Below are 18,065 nucleotides of genomic sequence, written 5' to 3' on the forward strand. Positions count from 1 at the left end.
TTTCGACAACTAAAAAAATGCTATAGTTATCATTCCTGACGTCCATCACTTGGCACACAGTCTGCCCTTCTCGGCGTATCCAGGTTGTAGGCCAAAATGAACCTGAAATCCGGGAAGAAGACGATGACTTCGAATGCGCTCGTAGTTATATATAACATATGTTCTCAAACCTCCAAGTGGCCTGCCAAACCGGTCCATTGGATGTGAATAGTTATCAATCACGTGTTTTGTCGCATCAACATTGGGCCGACATTTGAAGTCTCTCGACATCTACCAATATTTCATTGGTCTGATTTTCGCGCATGCGAGTAACTCGTCAATCATTGCGTTGGGCTTTCCCCTTCAGCCCATCCGCGAGTCAACCATGGCGAGCGATATCAAACCAATCCTATATTCGACGTCATGGCTTTCTCTCCAAATCGCCAGTTCTTCGGAGCACTTCTGGACAAACGCGAGCTTTCTCAGCAACTCGCCCTGCTAAATTCATGCTAGATGGAGACTCCACAATATATGCACTCTCGACTGCAACCGGGCGAGCAGCAATTGCAGTCGTGCGTATATCTGGTCCAGCGTGTGCCTCGGTATGTCTTGCCCGCAAAACAACCTCCATTCCATAGAACACCAAGCCAACAAACTCTTGCTAGATATACCAAAGCCTCTGCCCCAACACGCTGCTCCCAAAACCACGCTATGCAGCTCTCCGCACTCTTTACGACCCCACCCAACCCCCCACCGCAAACACAATCCTCGACGCCGGCGCCCTAGTCCTCTACTTCCCCGCTCCCCGAACCGCAACAGGCGAAGATATCCTCGAACTCCACATCCACGGGGGGCCCGCAATAACAAAAGCCGTGCTCTCAGCCATCGCACAAACAAACACAACCGCGCAAGCCGTCCGGTACGCCGAACCAGGCGAGTTCACGCGACGCGCATTCATGAACGACCGCCTCAGCCTCCCGCAGATTGAAGCGCTGGGCGACACACTCTCCGCAGACACCGAGCAGCAGCGGCGACTAGCAGTGCGCGGATCAAGCGACGCCTTGCTGAAGCGTTACGAGGCCTGGCGGCAGGGCCTGCTGTATGCGCGCGGCGAGCTGGAGGCGCTGATTGATTTCTCCGAAGACCAGCATTTCGATGAGTCGACTGAGGAGCTTGTCTCCTCTGTTGCGGGCCAGGTCCGCACATTAGGTGTGCAGATTGGGTTTCATATTGCTAATGCGTCGCGTGGCGAGTTGCTGAGGAATGGAATTCGGGTTGCGCTGCTCGGGGCGCCAAATGCGGGGAAGAGTTCGTTGCTTAATCGGGTTGTTGGGAAGGAGGCGGCTATCGTGAGTACTGAGCAGGGGACTACGCGAGATATTGTTGATGTTGGTGTCGACCTTGGGGGGTGGTATTGTAAGCTTGGGGACATGGCGGGGATTCGGGCTGAAAGAAGCTCTGGAGGGGAGGAGGTTGTTATTGGGGCTGTTGAGAAAGAAGGTATTCGTCGGGCTAGAGAGAGGGCTTTGGAATCGGATGTTGTGATTGTGGTTGTTTCACTGGAAGCCACTGCCACTGGCGTCGGGCTGTTCGTTGAGCCGGAGGTTCTTGATGCCGTCAATGACTGCGTGGAGGCAGGCAAATGCCTTGTTGTGGCAATCAACAAATGTGACAAGCTACACACTGCCCTGGAAAATGGTGTACCGCAGTCGTTATCTGATACGATCCATGGCATCTTCCCCTCTGTTTCGGCAGACCGCGTATTCGCCATCTCCTGCGAGGAAGCCCAGCGCGGAGCATCATCTCCTAACTCTACGACAGACCCGGGTAATCTACAAGCCTTTCTACGTGGGTTGATTATGATCTTCGAGCAAATTGCCTCACCTCTGGGCGTGGAGGGAGATGGGACTGGTCAATATGATCTTTCGTATTGGGAAGATTCTCTAGGTGTCACGCATCGTCAAAGCTCTAATCTACAAAGATGTCTCGATCATCTAGATGATTTCCTGTCCCAAACCTCTTCCGCTGAATCCCCCGATGACTCCTCGCGCGAGAAAGCACTCGGTCCTCTTGATGCTCTTGCTGAAACCGAAGTTGATATTGTCACTGCTGCAGAACACCTGCGTTTTGCGGCAGATATGTTGGCCAAGATCACAGGAAAAGGCGAGAGTGGAGATGTCGAGGATGTATTGGGAGTTGTTTTTGAGAAGTGAGTACAAATTCGAGCATCTCGGTGTTGTGTTTCCTGTCAGAATGGCGAGCTGACTGTTGCAGGTTCTGTGTCGGCAAGTGAAGTATCCGATTAAACATGAGTTTGACGACAGCGACGTTGGTTCGCCACGGTGTTTGATTCTCCCTCGGCGGCAGTTGTGATATCAACTGGCTGCGGATTGCAATTGAGATCGAATTGATTGCTGGGCGTGCGTTGCCCGTGATGCACATCCAGGGCACCCTAATTCGCAAGCGCTAGAAGCTGTGGGCAGGGGCGATTGGCGGGGGCATTATATCCTCCTCGACCCATTGCAGAAGACATCATGATGAATGACATAGAAGGAACTGTCATGGTTTGAAATGGTAGCCCGAAGGTGATGTGTCGGCAGGATGATTGCAATATGCCAATGCAGATGTATGAATAGCAGTTCAATAGAGTAATAGTGTATGCACATAGAAGAAATCATTCCACACGATCCATCGATATTTATACCCAACAAGGCGCCCCAAAATTGTCTGCCTTGGTCGCTGGAACCCCATTCATCCCAGGAATGAGTTCCCTGGGCTCATTTCCGAAACAAAGCAATCTGAAATTAGCCACAGCTGCCCCATTGCTGTCAAAGACGACAAGACTGTCAAACAGGATCTGAGTCAGTGTCCGGATACGGTGTCCGGGGAAGTACGTTGGCGACTTGACTTTGTGTCTGTTTCAGTGCGGCCAGATGTACCGATACCGAAACCCCGGCCCTAAATGATGACCTTGGAAGATTCCCAGGCTATTCTTGTCTCAGATGCTACGGTGTCATGGGGATCTCCAATGCAGCCAGGGCAAATTCCAGCTGTACCCCGGCGCAGAGAGACCGGGGCAAGTTTGAGGTTGAAACATGCTTCTTGGGGACACGGCGATCGATCCAATACTCTACATTTAGATCGGGTTCTGTTCTCTACAGTCCTCTGTGAATGCCTATTAGAATCTGGATTGGGTTTGTTATTGGACCAGGGGATTGTTCTCCATGCTCTCATGTCAGATCTAAGAATAGCGAGATGCATGGAATGACGATCCCTTCTAGAAGGATTGTAAATCCAAAGAGAACAGAACAATCGCAAAGTAAGAGATCGGAAACAAAATAAGAACCCCATGTTGTGCTTCTGCAGAACTTCCATGATCCTTTCATCCTGTCACCGGGGCTGACCAGTACCTTGCAGCCTTGGACAGAATCGAAATGAGACCCTATCTCGGAGAATGAACAAGAGGGAATTCAACCAATAGACCAACCCTCAATGGCCCTCCCTAGACATAGAGACATAACCAGAGCCTCATAGAGACTGGTAGAGACTCAGAGAGAACTACATCATGGATGGTCGAGGTAAGAATAACCACCGATGGCTGGTGGTGCAGGCTGTGCTATGAATAGCCTCATCCCTGTCAGTCCATGTGTTTCCTGTTATACGTCCCGAACCATTGTCCAACCCTGTTGTTTGGGGATTTCTTTCATGTCCAGTTGTTCTTTGGCTGATCTTTGCAAAAATAGGATTTCCCATTGAGAATATCCCGCAACCTCAGAAGAGAAAAAACGCAAGGGAGACAGCCATTGCTTTAAAAAAGAAATAGAGATTCATACTAATTGAAAATTGGAAGCTATTCCTTCGCATACTACATCTCATCTGCGAACTCAGGAACAAGAACAAGAACAAGCCACAATGCCTCACTTCATTGCCACCCATTTCGCTGCGAAAACAAACGAATCATCCGTGATCAACCCATCTCCTCTCCTAACACACTGAGCCGGCTAATCTTCTCAGAGATCTATCCACTCAAGCACCCCCAGCACCCCACCGCATTATCAATGGCAGGCTGGTCTCGGTGTTAGCAAACACCCTAGTGGTGACTAAAGTCCATGCCAGGGCAGTCGTAGTAATCGATGTAGAAAGCACGGAGAACACCAAGGCATTCGGTGTCGTTGAGAAGATACGAGCAGGCAGGGTTGTGCTCCGCGTGGTGATAGAGGTAAGAGATCTGCGGAAATACAGACTCACAGCCCCAGCAGAAGAAAGGGTTCTCATCGGTCAGCCGGTTGCCGTAAAATCCATACTCGGGACACTCAAAGGCAAGAGTACGGATGCGATCCCGTTTAACGCAACGACCCTCCTCGAGATGGAAGAGAAGGCCTGAAAACCCCGCGCAGACAAGTGGGCAGAACCAACATTCGTAGGTGGGGAGACCCAGAGGGTTGTCAGAATGATAAGCCGGTTGAGACATGTTAAGCTGAGACGGAGGGATAGATGAGGAAAGACCGTGAATGACCGTGAATGACGGTCGATGATGGACGAAGAGCAATGAAGAAGATTGGAGATGGTAAACAAATGGAGATCAGCGTGTGGTAGGGAGAGTTTATAAACATCGACTTGGCTTTGGTCATCTCAACGATCTATACAGGGTCGTGCCTTCTCTTTTAGGAAGTCTGTCGTAGCCATTCTCCCCAGTGCTTTGATGTAGCCCTGACACACACGCTCTATATATATGTAGTAGATGTAGTATATCTGTGTATATATACATACAGGTGTAAATGCATGTATACATGGAGACTATAGTCTATATAGCTGCCATCCGCCATTGTCCCTCCAGTATTCCCTGTGTCCTGCCTTTGATCCCTGCTATACATGGCCCTGCCTCTGAAGACTTTTCAATCGGTGATTTAAGATATCAGTTCATTGCTATTAAAGCTATATATCTTTGATTGCCCGTCCACCAAGTTCCAATTCTCTGCCTCTATACTTATTTAGTCGAGGTGGATTTGTTTCCTGCACCCTAACTAGCAGTGACGGGATAAGGCCATTGATGCCTCAAGCCATGAAGCTAAGCCGGTTTCTAGACAGGTGGTTTACGGGGTCCAGTGCATATCCTTGTGGGAAGGCAAAAACAAACATCAACACATCGGTGCTGGTACGGAGAATATCACATGATACCACTGATACCACGTGGAGAAGTGAGAGACAAACACTGCAAACCCATGCCATCGTATAACGTGACCTCCGATATCGCCCAACATGGGCAACTCGCGAATGTCGACTCTTTGCAACGATGGCACGAGAACAGAGTCGATCATGCGAAGGAGAGCTCAGGTCGATAAGCCAAAGATCTAGCTGCTATGTAGCTAGCCGACAGGGATGATCTTCTCTCAACCACTTCTACATACCTCGTACAGATATGTATATCATCTAGTACTGGTTCCAACCCCGCTATCTCAGCGTTGGATCTGAGATAAACCAGGCGCCATAGTTCCAAGCTTATACAATGAAAGTATCTGCCTTGGTAAGGGTCGAATCACCCTCGACACTGTTTTTATCGAAAGCGTAATCTTGGAAATCCAATTGCTTCGATCTCCGAGTGACTCAACTCGATGGCCCATACATCGTAATTGACTCATACCCCGCCATTGCCAGAGATGCGCCTATAAAGCTGTCAATTGGATACTCCCATGTAGATCCGGTGAAGATATTAGGCACCTTAAAGAATCGAGAAATCCTGCTGACCATACAAAAGAAAGAGAAGAGGGGGAAAAAAGGAGATCTATCTCTTTACTTTTCTCACGTTGATCCACCGCGGTCCACAGTTTGAGGTTTTTCACTCCCGCTTCTGCACTCTTCTTCCTACCTCAATCCTCAAAATCCTAAATCTCATTATGCCTTCCCGGCAAGAAGTTTCTTACTTTGGAGCTGGTCCAGCTCCCCTCCCGACCTCAGTTGTTGAGGCCGGTGGAAAGGCATTCGTCAACTTCAACGATGCCGGACTAGGACTCGGCGAGATCTCGCACCGCTCCCCCACCGCCAACAAGATCCTCGACGATGCCAAAGCCAATCTCTCTGCCCTCCTCGATATCCCTGACAACTATGAAATCCTGTTCATGCAGGCCGGTGGCAGTGGCGAGTTCAGCGCTGTCGTGCAGAACCTGGTCCCCGTTTGGATCGAGCGCCGCCGCCGCCGAGCCGAGGCCGACGTGAAGAAGGCCCAGCCCGGTGCAGAACAGGCCCAGATTGATGCATTGGTCTTCCAGAGACTTCAGAAGGAAGTCGACGAGGAGCTGAAAATGGATTACCTCGTGACTGGATCTTGGTCGCTCAAGGCTTCCCAGGAAGCGAGCAGACTGATCGGCTCGAAATATGTGAACATCGCGCTTGATGCTCGCAAGTCAAACGGTGGAAAGTTTGGAAAGATTCCCGGGGAGGATACCTGGTCGTTGACTCCTACCAAGAAGGAGGGCGGCAAGGGCTCTGCATTTGTCTACTTTTGTGATAACGAAACCGTCGATGGTGTCGAGTTCCAGCAATTCCCCAAGTCATTGGAGGCACAGGGTCAGGACGCCGAGGATGAGCGCCTTGTTGTGGCCGACATGAGCTCCAACTTCATTAGCCGGAAGGTTGATGTCAGCAAATACGCTGTGATCTTCGTAAGTAGCCTGACGTTCCCTGCATCATGGAAGTGGTATAACTAACAGTATATACAGGGCGGCGCACAGAAGAACATCGGTGTTACCGGTATCACCATTGCCATCGTTCGCAAGGATCTCCTCCCTCCTCAGACTGCAACCCCTCCCCCTGCTCTGCTCCACCGATTGAACATTGGTGGTCTCCCTGGCCCAATTGTGCTCGACTACGCAATCATCGCAAAGAACAACTCCCTCTACAACACCCTCCCCATCTTCAATCTTTGGATTGCTGGTCAGGTCATGGCCGACCTAATGACTGAGTTTGGCGCCCAAAAGGTTAACGGTCAAGAGGAGGTCGCCAACAATAAGGCGCAGCTTATCTACGGCGCTTTGGACAAGTACCCGCAAGTGTACCAGGTTGTCCCTGACGCCAGCGTTCGCAGCCGCATGAACATCTGCTTCCGCGTGAGCGGTGGTGATGACGCCAAGGAGAAGGCGTTCATCGCCGGTGCTGAAAAGCGTCTCCTCCAGGGCCTTAAGGGTCACCGCAGTGTAGGCGGTATGCGTGCCAGCAACTACAATGCGGTCCCCCTGGAGAATGTACAGAAACTGGTGAAATACCTCGAGGACTTTGCTACTGGACTGTAGATTGCGTCTGAAGATAATATCGGTATTTGAGCGAATTCAACCTGGGGCTTTGGGCCAGGAACGTGTGATGGGTAACGAAATAAGACACTTGAATGTGTCAAGGACAGTTGCGACTGTTTATTCAACATAACTCCCAGTATATCCATGCTATATGCTTTAATGACAAAGAAAGATTTCGATGTTGGTACAAAAGGTGGCTCACGAAGAATGCCCAAGAAGAGGTCTTAGAAATGGCTCCGGAGAAAGTCCTCAAAGCTTCCACACACCCCATTCTTTGAGCTCAAGTTCCTTGATCACTCCATTTAGGGGGCCCTGAAGCTCCTGTCCTTGCGCCCACAGCTTGGGCCCAGCCATATAGCTGATGAACCCTTCAGGACCGGAGACCAAAATTAAGTTACTCTTGCGAGCGTCGTTTGCTGAGATTGGCTCAATGGCACTTCGGATAGCCTCTTTTCCAATGAATGTATTTTCCTCGTCCAGGTAGTAATCCACGGTGACCTGCCCGGGGTATTGAGACTTGAACGCCTCTAGCTCTCGCACGATGATGGATACATCTTCCTTTTTCATAACGGCGGTGGGATCGGAAGCGATGGTTCCCTGGCTCTTGGACGAGCCAAACCACCCAGAGAACCAGCCTCGGCGTGGCTGCGGCTTCAACGAGTCACTGTGACCACCAGCGCAGTCATCCTTTAATCGATTCGCCCACAAAATATGGATCGTCGGCCGACGCTCGGTGGTCGTGCGATTCAAAAGCGAATATGCGGCCTGCAGAGCTGGCGCAATCCCCGTTCCACCAGCAATAAAGAGGATATTATTTGTTTCCTTTGGAATCGTGCATTCAATTTTAGGACCGCGCATCTCGACATCAGCTCCGACTTCGATGGTATGCAGATACCGCGAGACCTCTCCAAAAGGATCCTTCCGAATGAAGAACCGCAAGCAGCCTTCATTCTCGTCATCGACACTTAGCATCGTCGCAGCCGTCGTGGGCAGTGGAGTGTAATCTCGTCCGATCTGTAATTGTGGCTGCTTAAACATCACACTCCATACTCCAGTCTGCCAAGCTTCCTCGTAGACGTCGTAGTTGCTGTCGCTGGGCTTGCGCGGTCGGAGTGTGAAAAGGCTACTGGTTGCTGACACAGGTTCGCGCGAGACAAGGCTGTATTTGGTGAATTTTTCCGGGTTCAAGGTCGCAGAAGTTGTATTTTGAGACCGGATGTAGGCGCCTGCGCCTGCTGCTGTGGCACCCACGACGACGATGCCCAGCCAGCGGCGCGAGTTGGAAGGGGGGATTTGGGCGATGAGGTCGAGGTTGAAGCATAGCGCATAGGGCGAGCCGCAGCTCTGAGACCCTGGCTGCTTCTACAGCATAAAGAGGAAAAGTGGTTCATCTGGAAGCGCAATTGTAAAAAAAGAAAGACATCGCGGGGGAAGATTCAAAGGTCGAGGCCAAGGGACCCGATTGGGTGATCGACACTCCATAAAATACACCCCTTGGCCACTTCTTTACTTCACCTCATTCAACTCGCTCGGGGGACTTTCTCTCTTTTACAACCCCCGACCTTTTCGACTTTCTTTTTGGGCGATGGAGACTCCCCTTGGCTACTCCTGACGATATACATTTTGCCATCACCGCCCGGACAATTGATCCAACACGCTAGACATAGAATATGTCGAATACATATTTCCAGGGCAATAGGAATGGCAGTCTCGCTGCGCCTCGAGATTCACTAGAACTCGCCTCTCTCGCCTCCTCGTCCCCCGTTTCCGTCAACGGGTCCTCACGCTCCTCCTCCCCCGACGGCATCTCCTCCTCCCGCAAGCTCTCCCTCGAGGACGAAGACCCGCTTGCGGAGTCGCATCTAGGTGGGGAGCTGGAAACAGGCCGCCACAGAGCTCACAGCTCATATTCCATCTCCTCGGCTTTCGACTTCGGGGGTACTCTTTTCCCACTATCGCAGACCCAGGGTGGTTACGCGCCCCTAGGCACCCCGTCGGCAGAGCGATCGGGGTTTACAGATGGATCGCTGGAGCGGAATAAGACGTTGACTTATCTCAATGGGCTATCACTCATTGTTGGGCTGATTATTGGATCTGGTATCTTCTCGTCGCCAAGTCAGGTCAATGCCAACGCAGGGTCGCCGGGCGCCTCGCTCATCGTTTGGGCGGTGGCTGGTCTACTCGCCTGGACAGGGGCTGCGAGCTATGCAGAGCTGGGAGGTGCAATTCCGCTGAATGGTGGCTCACAGATCTATCTGTCCAAGATCTTTGGAGAGCTGACGGGCTTCCTTTTCGCATGGTGTGCTGTGCTAGTACTGAAGCCTGGCTCTGCAGCGATTATCTCTCTTATCTTCGGCGAATATGTCGTTCGCGCATTTGTGGGCGCAGATGTGGGTGATTTGAATCCTTGGATCAGCAAGGGTGTTGCATTTGGGGGGCTGTTGACAGTGACTCTGCTCAACTGCATATCCACCAAGTTCGCCACCCGGATTGGAGATTTCTTCCTGTTCTTCAAGTTCATTGCCCTGCTGGGAGTCACTATTATAGGCATTATCGTCGCCGTGACCGGATTTTCGGCCGGAGGAAACGCAAATGAAGAATGGAAGACGACAGGATGGTTCGAGGGAACCAACACTGAGATCTCTGATTTTGCAGTGGCCCTGTATGCAGGTCTCTGGGCATTTGACGGCTGGGACAATGTAAGTTGAACATCGGTTTCTTGGAGAACTTTTACTCACACGTTGCAGACCAACTACGTGACGGGCGAATTTAAGAACCCCAACCGGGATCTGCCACGCGTAATTCACACAGCGATGCCACTGGTCATCCTGTCCTATCTTCTCGCCAATGTCTCATATTTCCTAGTCCTGCCCCACGCTACCATCGAGGCAAGTAACACTGTTGCCGTGCAATTCGGCGCAAAGGTATTCGGCGCCGTGGGAGCCCTGATTCTAGCTCTAGTCGTTTCTGCCAGTTGCTTCGGCGCCCTCAACGCAACCACCTTTACAAGCGGCCGGCTGGTCTACGCAGCTGGCAAAGAAGGCTATCTTCCCTCCATTTTTGGTCGCATCGGGCTCCATGCCTCTCCTTCGCAAGGCCCTCCAGCAGGCAGCCGATTGCAACGCCGTTCTTGGGCCCGCAAGTCCCTCTCCCGCCTCTTAGGCGATGAATCTAGACTCGGCTTCACGCCCATTTACGCCATGGCCTTTAACGGCATCCTGACAGCGATCTACATAATCGTTGGTGAATTTGGCACTCTGGTCACTTTCTACGGCGTAGCAGGATACACCTTCTACTTCCTCACCGTGCTCGGACTCATCGTCCTCCGCATCCGTGAACCCCAGCTGGAGCGACCCTACCGCACTTGGATCACCACCCCCATCATATTCTGCTGTGTTAGCTTGTTCCTTCTCAGCCGAGCCGTCATCTCCGAGCCCCTACAGACCCTCATTGTCGTTGCGTTCATCATCACCGGTGTACCGGTCTACTACTGGCGTATCTACCAGCGAGACGGTCGAATTGACCTTCCCAGCTGGAAATTCTGGAAGCGCGGTTCCCGATAGCTCTCTTTGCTCTGTTGTTTCTTTAATGATTTTGATATTCATGCATATATAGCTGGGGTTATGTGGTGCAGGGATGAAAGCCATCTCCAGTGTTTGTATCTGTGATGTGTACCCGCACTTGCAACGGAAGGCCTTTTTTTTGTGGGCAATGATATGATGACCATGGCTATAGGCGAGTGTATTTTGCTTCATCTTCTTGGATTCACGATACCGTGTCGGGTCTGAGTCTACCATGTTTTCTTACTGAGTTCTCATGCGCTACCAATCTGTGGCGTGTATTATACATAATGTTCATACCATCTGCAGTCTCTCGAGACTGCTAGGTCGCAGAGAATCTGCAGATAATTTACCCCGGGGAAAGTCCCTCTGAATGGCTTCACAGTTGGAGTGACGTGTCTATAGAATACCTTCATGGAAACACCGGTTTCACACTCTTCTTTTGCTGCACAAGAACTTCACGCTAACCAGAGAGTTGCCAACATCGCTTAAATCGCATCAAGAGTGGAATGACTCGACTGGCCCGGTGATCGAGTGGTTGAGGCTATCAAGCTTGCTTGCCATATTCTATAATGTTTTCGTGATCTACAAGGATGAAATAGTAAACCGTACAGCCTGAAAGGCGTAATTTCTTTTTCTCCCCCTGCACAGATGGCCTACAGCTTGTGCTGCGTGCGGATGGCCCCAGTGGCAGCAGTTGGAGTCTCTGTACTGGATTATATCCCAGCTGTCTCTGTTGAGGTCTCCCAGACGATATTCGCAGCTATTTGAGGACATCTGACGGCCACTGCAGACACAAGATGGAGGTTGGGAACAAGGTTGACCACGGACCCCCTTCTGTTCCATCTCTTCCTCTCGTCTGCTCGTCTGCTCGTCTCCTCTGCATCTCTGCATCTCTGCATATCTGCTGTCTCGACTGTGCGATTCCTTTCGGGAACAGAACGAAAGAGACTGCTATGTATCCAATGACCCCAGAATGACCCCAATTATCGGGGAAACACGGCGAATCCCGGATCACGCCAATGACTATATCCCCACTTGATAAGCGTCGGACACATCTCCGAGCTCTAGATATAAAGAGCAGTTGGAACCCCAATTGGAGACAGAATGCAATCACACTATGGGCTCGCAGACCTGGGAAGAAATCGTTTCTCGGAAACGGGCCATCAGAGACCAATTCCTCGCACCGTACTTGGCGGACGTTGCTCAACGTCCACCGCAAGTATACAATGTCGAGGAGCGCACTCGACTCGGAGATCCTTTGATTCAAAGGATCACGGATATTGACAATGTCGCCACATTGCTGCAATGCCTGGAAAAAGGAGAGTTTCAAGCGGAACAAGTGACCACGGCGTACATCAAACGGTATGTCGCTATGACAGAGTACTCGAACAAGTCATTTACTGAGAATCTCCTTCACAGGGCCGTAGTAGCTCACCAACTCGTGAGTGGCTCATGTCTTCGTCTCTGTCGCTGGTCAGCACACTGATTAAATTTGACATGGCTAGACGAACAGCTTGACTGAGGTTCTATTTGAAGATGCCCTAGAACAGGCAAGGAAGCTAGACGCCGACTTCAAAGCAACAGGCAAGCTTAAAGGACCGCTACATGGGATTCCTATCACCCTGAAAGACCAATTCAACGTCAAAGGCGTCGACACGACCTTGGGTTATGTGGGCAGGTGCTTCGCTCCAGCCAAGGAAGACGCCGCGCTCGTGCAGATCTTAAAGAACATGGGCGCCATAGTCATTGCAAAGACAAACCTTCCGCAGAGTATCATGGTTCGTTTAAACTTCACATCTACAGTATCAGAGACGGACATTGACGCTAGACTTCCAGTGGGCTGAGACCGAAAATCCTCTTTGGGGACTCACAACCAACCCTCGCAATCCAGACTTCTCACCCGGTGGCTCCACAGGCGGCGAAGCTGCTTTGCTGGCCTTGCATGGATCCTTGATCGGGTTTGGCACTGATATTGGTGGAAGCGTGAGAATTCCACAGTCCACACTGGGCTTGTATGGCTTTAAACCGAGTGTAAGTGACACCATGGAGGAGCAACCCCAGCGTTCCCATGTACTCATGCATACCATAAATAGAGCGCTCGACTTCCCTATCAGGGAGTACCGGTCTCCACCGAAGGCCAAGAACATGTTCCATCTTCCATTGGGCCCATGGCCCGAGACCTCTCGTCCATCTGCTACATTAGCCGGCTGATGGCGAACAGTCAGCCCTGGGATGTCGACCCCCGATGCGCTCCTCTCCCCTGGAATGACCATTCGTTCCAAGAAGTCCAAACCCGACCTATGGTCATCGGCTTGATCCTGGATGACGGCATCGTGAAGGTCCACCCACCTATTGCGCGAGCTCTGCTGGAGCTCTCGGCGGTGCTCAGAAGCCATGGCCACGAGGTTATAGCCTGGGATACTTCTGATCACGCTGCATGCATTGAGATCATGGATCTGTTCTATACGGTTGACGGGGGCGAGGATATTCGTCGAGATGTGGCTGCTGCAGGGGAGCCGTTCATTCCGCATGTTGAAGCACTGGTGAACCGTGGCCAGCCTATCTCGGTATATGAGTATTGGCAATTGAACAAGCGGAAAGCTGCGGTGCAAAAAAGATATCTGGACAAATGGAATGCCGTGCGGTCCTCGTCGGGTAAAGCTGTCGATATTCTGTTGAGCCCTACTTTGCCGCATACGACTGTGCCTCATCGGAAGGTCCGCTGGGTTGGCTATACCAAGATTTGGAATTTGCTTGATTATCCGGCTATCACGTTCCCGGTGGATAGGGTGAGGGCTGAGTTGGATGTGTTGCCCTCGGAGCCTTATACCCCCCGGAATAGCCTCGATGAGTGGAATTGGAATCTTTACGATGCGAACCAGGTAGATGGATATCCAGTGAATCTGCAGGTTATTGGGAAAAAACTTCATGAGGAAAGGGTACTGGGTGCTGCCACCATCATTGAGGAGCTCTGGAAAAGTCATATTGGCAAGTTTGATTGAGTCATTCGCGCAGTATACGAAGCTGTGCCAACTCGCAGACAGCCAGACAGCCAGACGAAAACCGTCTTTGATTGAAACTAATTTTTGGGATAAACATGACCAGACATAACTCATTATGCAGCTTAGTAGAATAACTGCCTCCAGAGTCACTTGAAAGACAAACGCCGTGGGAATATGCAATAAGATAATCTTTTTTCATCTCAAGCCTTAGGAGGTTCGAACAAGTCGGGCTTCATGTTAATCCTGCAAAGTTTGGCCACACATCCACTGAGTTGAAGTAGTGACTGCACACCATCCAGGATCCGCATATGCGTGAATCCAATCTCCCGGATAAACTCCAGTTTGGAATGCTCGGAGAGAGTGGGGATGGTCTTCGTGACTCGGAACATAGTACTGATGATGTCGTGGGAGGAGTAACCCAGGGTCCTGTAAACATGAACTGGTGAGAAATTTTCCACAAGACTAAAGTTCAAAAACACCTCTTGACATACCATAGCTCGTTCAACCCTTCCAATGCCACATCCACCTTGCCTTCCCAGCAAGCCTTGATCATAGCCTGGACTTTGACCGGGTGCGGGCTGTCAACTACTCGGAAGACATTGTCTCCGCTGACAAAACCGAAACCTGACCAAGTACTCTGCAAGTTGTTGATAGCCTGACGCATATCACCCTCTGCACTGAACACAAGTGCAGCAATTCCATCCTCTGAGTGCTGGACCTTCTCGGCCTCGCAAATCTGCATCAAGCGTTTCACGACTTGAGCATCTGTCAGCCGGGCATAACGGAGAATGGCGCAGCGGGATTGGATAGGTTCAATAATCTTGTTTGACTGGTTACACGCAAAGGCGAATCGCGTGGTAGACGAATAGATTTCCATAGTACGTCGCAGGGCTTGTTGAGCACCGGCAGTCATGCTGCGGGGGAAAATGTGAGTCCAGTGACCAAATGAGAAGATCGAGGAGCACAAACCTGTCGGCTTCGTCGAGGATGACCAGTTTGTGGCGTCCTTGAGGCAGAGTGACCTTCTTCTGAGCAAAACCCTTAATCCGATTCCGCACCACATCGATACCTAGTCCACCGTATCAGCCCTGGTCGCCCTATTCATTCACATTATCCTATCAGAGCTGACCTCTTTCATCACTAGCGTTCAGCTCCAAGACTGCCTCCTTGTATGCATCTCCCAACATTTGCCGTGCCAGACATAGAACTGAAGTAGTCTTTCCAATACCCGGCATGCCGGAGATGATGACGTGGGGCATATTGCCATCTTTAGCAATGATCTTTAACCGTTCCACTGTTTCTGTGTTGCCGACAATATCATCGAGGAAGATTGGGCGGTATTTCTCAACCCTATGGTAAGCCTAACGTTAGCTCTACCGGAAATGCTTGAGAACGCGATACCCACCAAGGAAGCTCATAGTCTACCGGAGCGCCGGCAGTATTTGCCTTAGCACCAGTTCGAGAAGCACTAGAAGATTCAGCTTGGGCCATTATGAGAAGGGTGGTATACGAGGGAGCAAGGTGAAGTGAGGAGACGCGAAAGAAGCACGCGTGAGAAACGCGATAAGGACTTATCGGCTGGCCTGTGCACTTGGAGCGAGACAGGGAAGCATTGAGCTGCTAACGGATTCTTTTGATTTGCAGAATTACTGCCACAAGCTCATAAGTTGGCAGATCTGGATACATTGAGGACTATGCCTTTGTAGTTGCTATTCTCGTTGTGGTGGTCGTTGTGATCACTGCTTCTCTACTTCATTCCACACCATTCTTCCTCCCTTTGCCCCCCCAACAACACACTTATTCTTAATTCCTCAAGTCCGTGGACTCTCTTTGGCTTCACTGCACAGAACCTCGAAACACTCGCCCAGGGACATCTTGGTTCTCGACAAGTTCACACTGCTCTTTGCAACTGGCACAGCTTCCCGCATGTTTAGAACCTCCGAAAAACACAGGGAAGAGCAAGTGTCAACAGCCCAGTCGCACTAGCATCATAATGAATCCAACCTCTGTTCGCCGCAACCTCTTCCACGGAAACCTCAGTCGCCGACCTGCCTCCGTAGGACCTCCCAATGGCTCCATCCCTCAAAACACCAGCGGCCTTTCCAATCGCCCCTCGCACCGGCTAAAACCGACATCTTCGGATTCCGGACCGCCTGCTCGATCATTCAAAGTGGAGAATAAAGACATCGTGGTCCGGGACAAGAATGGCAGCTACAAACTGGATATTCCAACATTGCCGCATGCTCTAATTGGGGAAGATGGAGAGGAGCTAGGTGATCTTGCATCCGAGGAGGGCTTGAATTCTTCAGAGATCACCGGCTGTGATAAAGAGAGTAGGTCTTTGGCATCACGCTATCTATCTCTGTGAAGTACAGTCTGCTGATCTTTGGAACAGAGTTCGAGGCGGCTCTTGTGGAGATGATGATTCGGCACCGAAACAGACAATCAAACGATGAACCTGATGGTGAGTTACAGTGTGGTTGGTCTGTATTTGGAGGTCTTCTCTGTCACCATGTACTAATCTGAGGCAGAAATTCTGGGCTTGGTGCACGAGAGCCTACGCAAAAAGGTAGCATCGTTGGACGACGACAATTGGATGTTCGAACCTGAGAAGGACTCGTTCTCTAACTAGGTTGTAATTGCTGCATGCATCTTGTCTTCATTACACTATCAGTTGGATTTGTTCACCGAAGAGGACTCCGATCTCCTTTAGTCAAGCTCCATGCTTGAAGGTGGTGCCTCAACCTTCTTTGCAGTCCTTTGCGATGCCGCTCTGCCACCCGCTTTGCCCTGGCCTCCGCCAAACAGCATACCACTCATCATATCCATCAGGGGGTTTCCTTGCCGTGGGATCTTGATGGCGAAGTACTGCTCGCCAATCTGAGCCAGAGCATCGTCCCAGATACCGATTGCTTTGATCTGTGCTGCATAGTGGGCAGTGAGCTGCCGGAAAAGATCGGCACTTCCCCGCTGAATGGTCAACAATAGCAAGCTGATAAAGTTCACCAAAGGAAGGGCGGGGAACACTCGGGCATCGGAACTGGCACTGCTAACATCCTGCACACCAAGCTGAGGGTTGGCTGCCGAAAGCCGCGCGGTGAAAATGAGCAAGGCTTTGTTCGCACTGCGGATGTTTCCAGTGAGAAGGTAAGGGAAGACTGCGCGCGACGCATAGATCGCTGCGGTGTGTGGCTCATCGCTAGTGTACCACTCATATTCGAGCTTTGCGAGGGTCTCGGCTGATTCAGATGTTCCTAAGATGAGATGTTTCTCGGCGTCGTAAGGCTCGTTATCTGAGGCACTAGATTAGAATACATCCAAGATTGCGCTCACGTATGACCAACCTTCGGCATATACTGAACCAACAGCATGGTGTAGATCGGCATCTCCTCTTTCCAAAGATCCGAACTTTGCACTCCACCCAATCATCTCTTGGATGTACCGCTTCCGTGTAGGCTCGTCCGATGGGAACTCACGCAGCAGCTCGATCAGGCGCTCTGGAAAACGACAATGAAGAAATTAGTAAACAGAGCTTTATGATAGCCATTGCAGCCTCGATAGATACTGAAGTTGACCACTGCAAGCCGCAGTCATGAACCCCAGTAGGAACAAGACGCTTGATAGACTCACTCTTGCGAGCGCGACACTCCGCATCATCATTATCGCCTGAGATCCCCCACTCAGCTTTGTTGTACACCTCCAGCACCAACATGATGGCCAAGTCTCCACCACTTGCCGATGCACCCTGCTGAGAGCCAGCTTTCAACAGCTCCTTCGCGCCACCTGCCAGGATCTCCGCTGCAGCATCGTAGTTGGACTGCTTGATATACCGGACAGCAATGACACGCAATTGCTGGTGAGCCTCGTAATAAGCGCCATCGGCAATTCTGTCAACAAAGCAACAACGCAGTCAGAATATGATCTTCTGTGAAACGGGGTCCACGGTCTTTACAGGCCAGAGGTGTTTTCTCACTTTTCTCGCTGGCGCGCGATGACTTTGTCGATGCGGGATGACATTATTCAAGAAAGATCAGGCGCTGATAATAAACACGACAGAAATAGAAACACGAGGACTCTACAACGCAGAGCAGTGCAGAACGTTCGCGGGGAGTTGGTTGAGATTTGGTGGGGACGCGGCAATTTGCCCAGAGAACATCTCCGTCATCTCCAAACTGCCCAGCTCTGTACAGCATTACCTACGTACAGCTCAATTTCTCGCGGAGTCTGCTGTCTCT

General features: G+C 51.0%; 9 protein-coding genes across 9 annotated transcripts; 5 read left to right on the forward strand and 4 right to left on the reverse strand.

Moving 5' to 3' along the window:
• Nucleotides 1–364: 364 nt before the first annotated feature.
• N7457_006723 (tRNA modification GTPase) lies at nt 365–2,272 on the forward strand (the record flags this gene model as incomplete). The annotated part of the gene is made up of 4 exons (XM_057177767.1): nt 365–425; nt 493–581; nt 645–2,188; nt 2,254–2,272. 4 exons carry the CDS (start codon nt 365–367, stop codon nt 2,270–2,272), a joined length of 1,713 nt encoding a protein of 570 aa, XP_057029511.1.
• Nucleotides 2,273–4,069: 1,797 nt separating this feature from the next.
• On the reverse strand, nt 4,070–4,450 carry N7457_006724 (uncharacterized protein; the record flags this gene model as incomplete). The annotated part of the gene is made up of 1 exon (XM_057177768.1): nt 4,070–4,450. The coding sequence occupies one exon, from the start codon at nt 4,448–4,450 to the stop codon at nt 4,070–4,072; it is 381 nt and encodes a 126-aa protein (XP_057029512.1).
• A 1,423-nt stretch (nt 4,451–5,873) lies between these two features.
• Nucleotides 5,874–7,265, forward strand: N7457_006725 (O-phospho-L-serine:2-oxoglutarate transaminase; the record flags this gene model as incomplete). The annotated part of the gene is made up of 2 exons (XM_057177769.1): nt 5,874–6,638; nt 6,696–7,265. 2 exons carry the CDS (start codon nt 5,874–5,876, stop codon nt 7,263–7,265), a joined length of 1,335 nt encoding a protein of 444 aa, XP_057029513.1.
• Nucleotides 7,266–7,514: 249 nt separating this feature from the next.
• On the reverse strand, nt 7,515–8,747 carry N7457_006726 (cytochrome b5 reductase family protein; the record flags this gene model as incomplete). The annotated part of the gene is made up of 2 exons (XM_057177770.1): nt 7,515–8,627; nt 8,724–8,747. The coding sequence occupies 2 exons, from the start codon at nt 8,745–8,747 to the stop codon at nt 7,515–7,517; spliced, it is 1,137 nt and encodes a 378-aa protein (XP_057029514.1).
• A 188-nt stretch (nt 8,748–8,935) lies between these two features.
• Nucleotides 8,936–10,828, forward strand: N7457_006727 (putative amino acid transporter; the record flags this gene model as incomplete). Its single annotated transcript, XM_057177771.1, has 2 exons — nt 8,936–9,964; nt 10,013–10,828. 2 exons carry the CDS (start codon nt 8,936–8,938, stop codon nt 10,826–10,828), a joined length of 1,845 nt encoding a protein of 614 aa, XP_057029515.1.
• Nucleotides 10,829–11,945: 1,117 nt separating this feature from the next.
• On the forward strand, nt 11,946–13,830 carry N7457_006728 (amidase; the record flags this gene model as incomplete). The annotated part of the gene is made up of 5 exons (XM_057177772.1): nt 11,946–12,190; nt 12,248–12,269; nt 12,334–12,606; nt 12,665–12,859; nt 12,922–13,830. The coding sequence occupies 5 exons, from the start codon at nt 11,946–11,948 to the stop codon at nt 13,828–13,830; spliced, it is 1,644 nt and encodes a 547-aa protein (XP_057029516.1).
• Nucleotides 13,831–14,030: 200 nt separating this feature from the next.
• On the reverse strand, nt 14,031–15,321 carry N7457_006729 (replication factor C subunit 4; the record flags this gene model as incomplete). Its single annotated transcript, XM_057177773.1, has 5 exons — nt 14,031–14,256; nt 14,322–14,744; nt 14,800–14,899; nt 14,960–15,180; nt 15,236–15,321. 5 exons carry the CDS (start codon nt 15,319–15,321, stop codon nt 14,031–14,033), a joined length of 1,056 nt encoding a protein of 351 aa, XP_057029517.1.
• Nucleotides 15,322–15,823: 502 nt separating this feature from the next.
• Nucleotides 15,824–16,462, forward strand: N7457_006730 (uncharacterized protein; the record flags this gene model as incomplete). The annotated part of the gene is made up of 3 exons (XM_057177774.1): nt 15,824–16,163; nt 16,226–16,294; nt 16,362–16,462. The coding sequence occupies 3 exons, from the start codon at nt 15,824–15,826 to the stop codon at nt 16,460–16,462; spliced, it is 510 nt and encodes a 169-aa protein (XP_057029518.1).
• A 77-nt stretch (nt 16,463–16,539) lies between these two features.
• N7457_006731 (protein GET4) lies at nt 16,540–17,847 on the reverse strand (the record flags this gene model as incomplete). Its single annotated transcript, XM_057177775.1, has 5 exons — nt 16,540–17,123; nt 17,175–17,327; nt 17,396–17,407; nt 17,461–17,717; nt 17,804–17,847. 5 exons carry the CDS (start codon nt 17,845–17,847, stop codon nt 16,540–16,542), a joined length of 1,050 nt encoding a protein of 349 aa, XP_057029519.1.
• Between the last annotated feature and the right edge of the window lie 218 nt (nt 17,848–18,065).

Source organism: Penicillium paradoxum (genome assembly GCF_028828445.1).
Source record: "Penicillium paradoxum strain IBT 22861 chromosome Unknown utg000006l_segment0_segment0, whole genome shotgun sequence".
In the NCBI taxonomy this organism is placed as follows: Eukaryota; Fungi; Ascomycota; class Eurotiomycetes; order Eurotiales; family Aspergillaceae; genus Penicillium; species Penicillium paradoxum.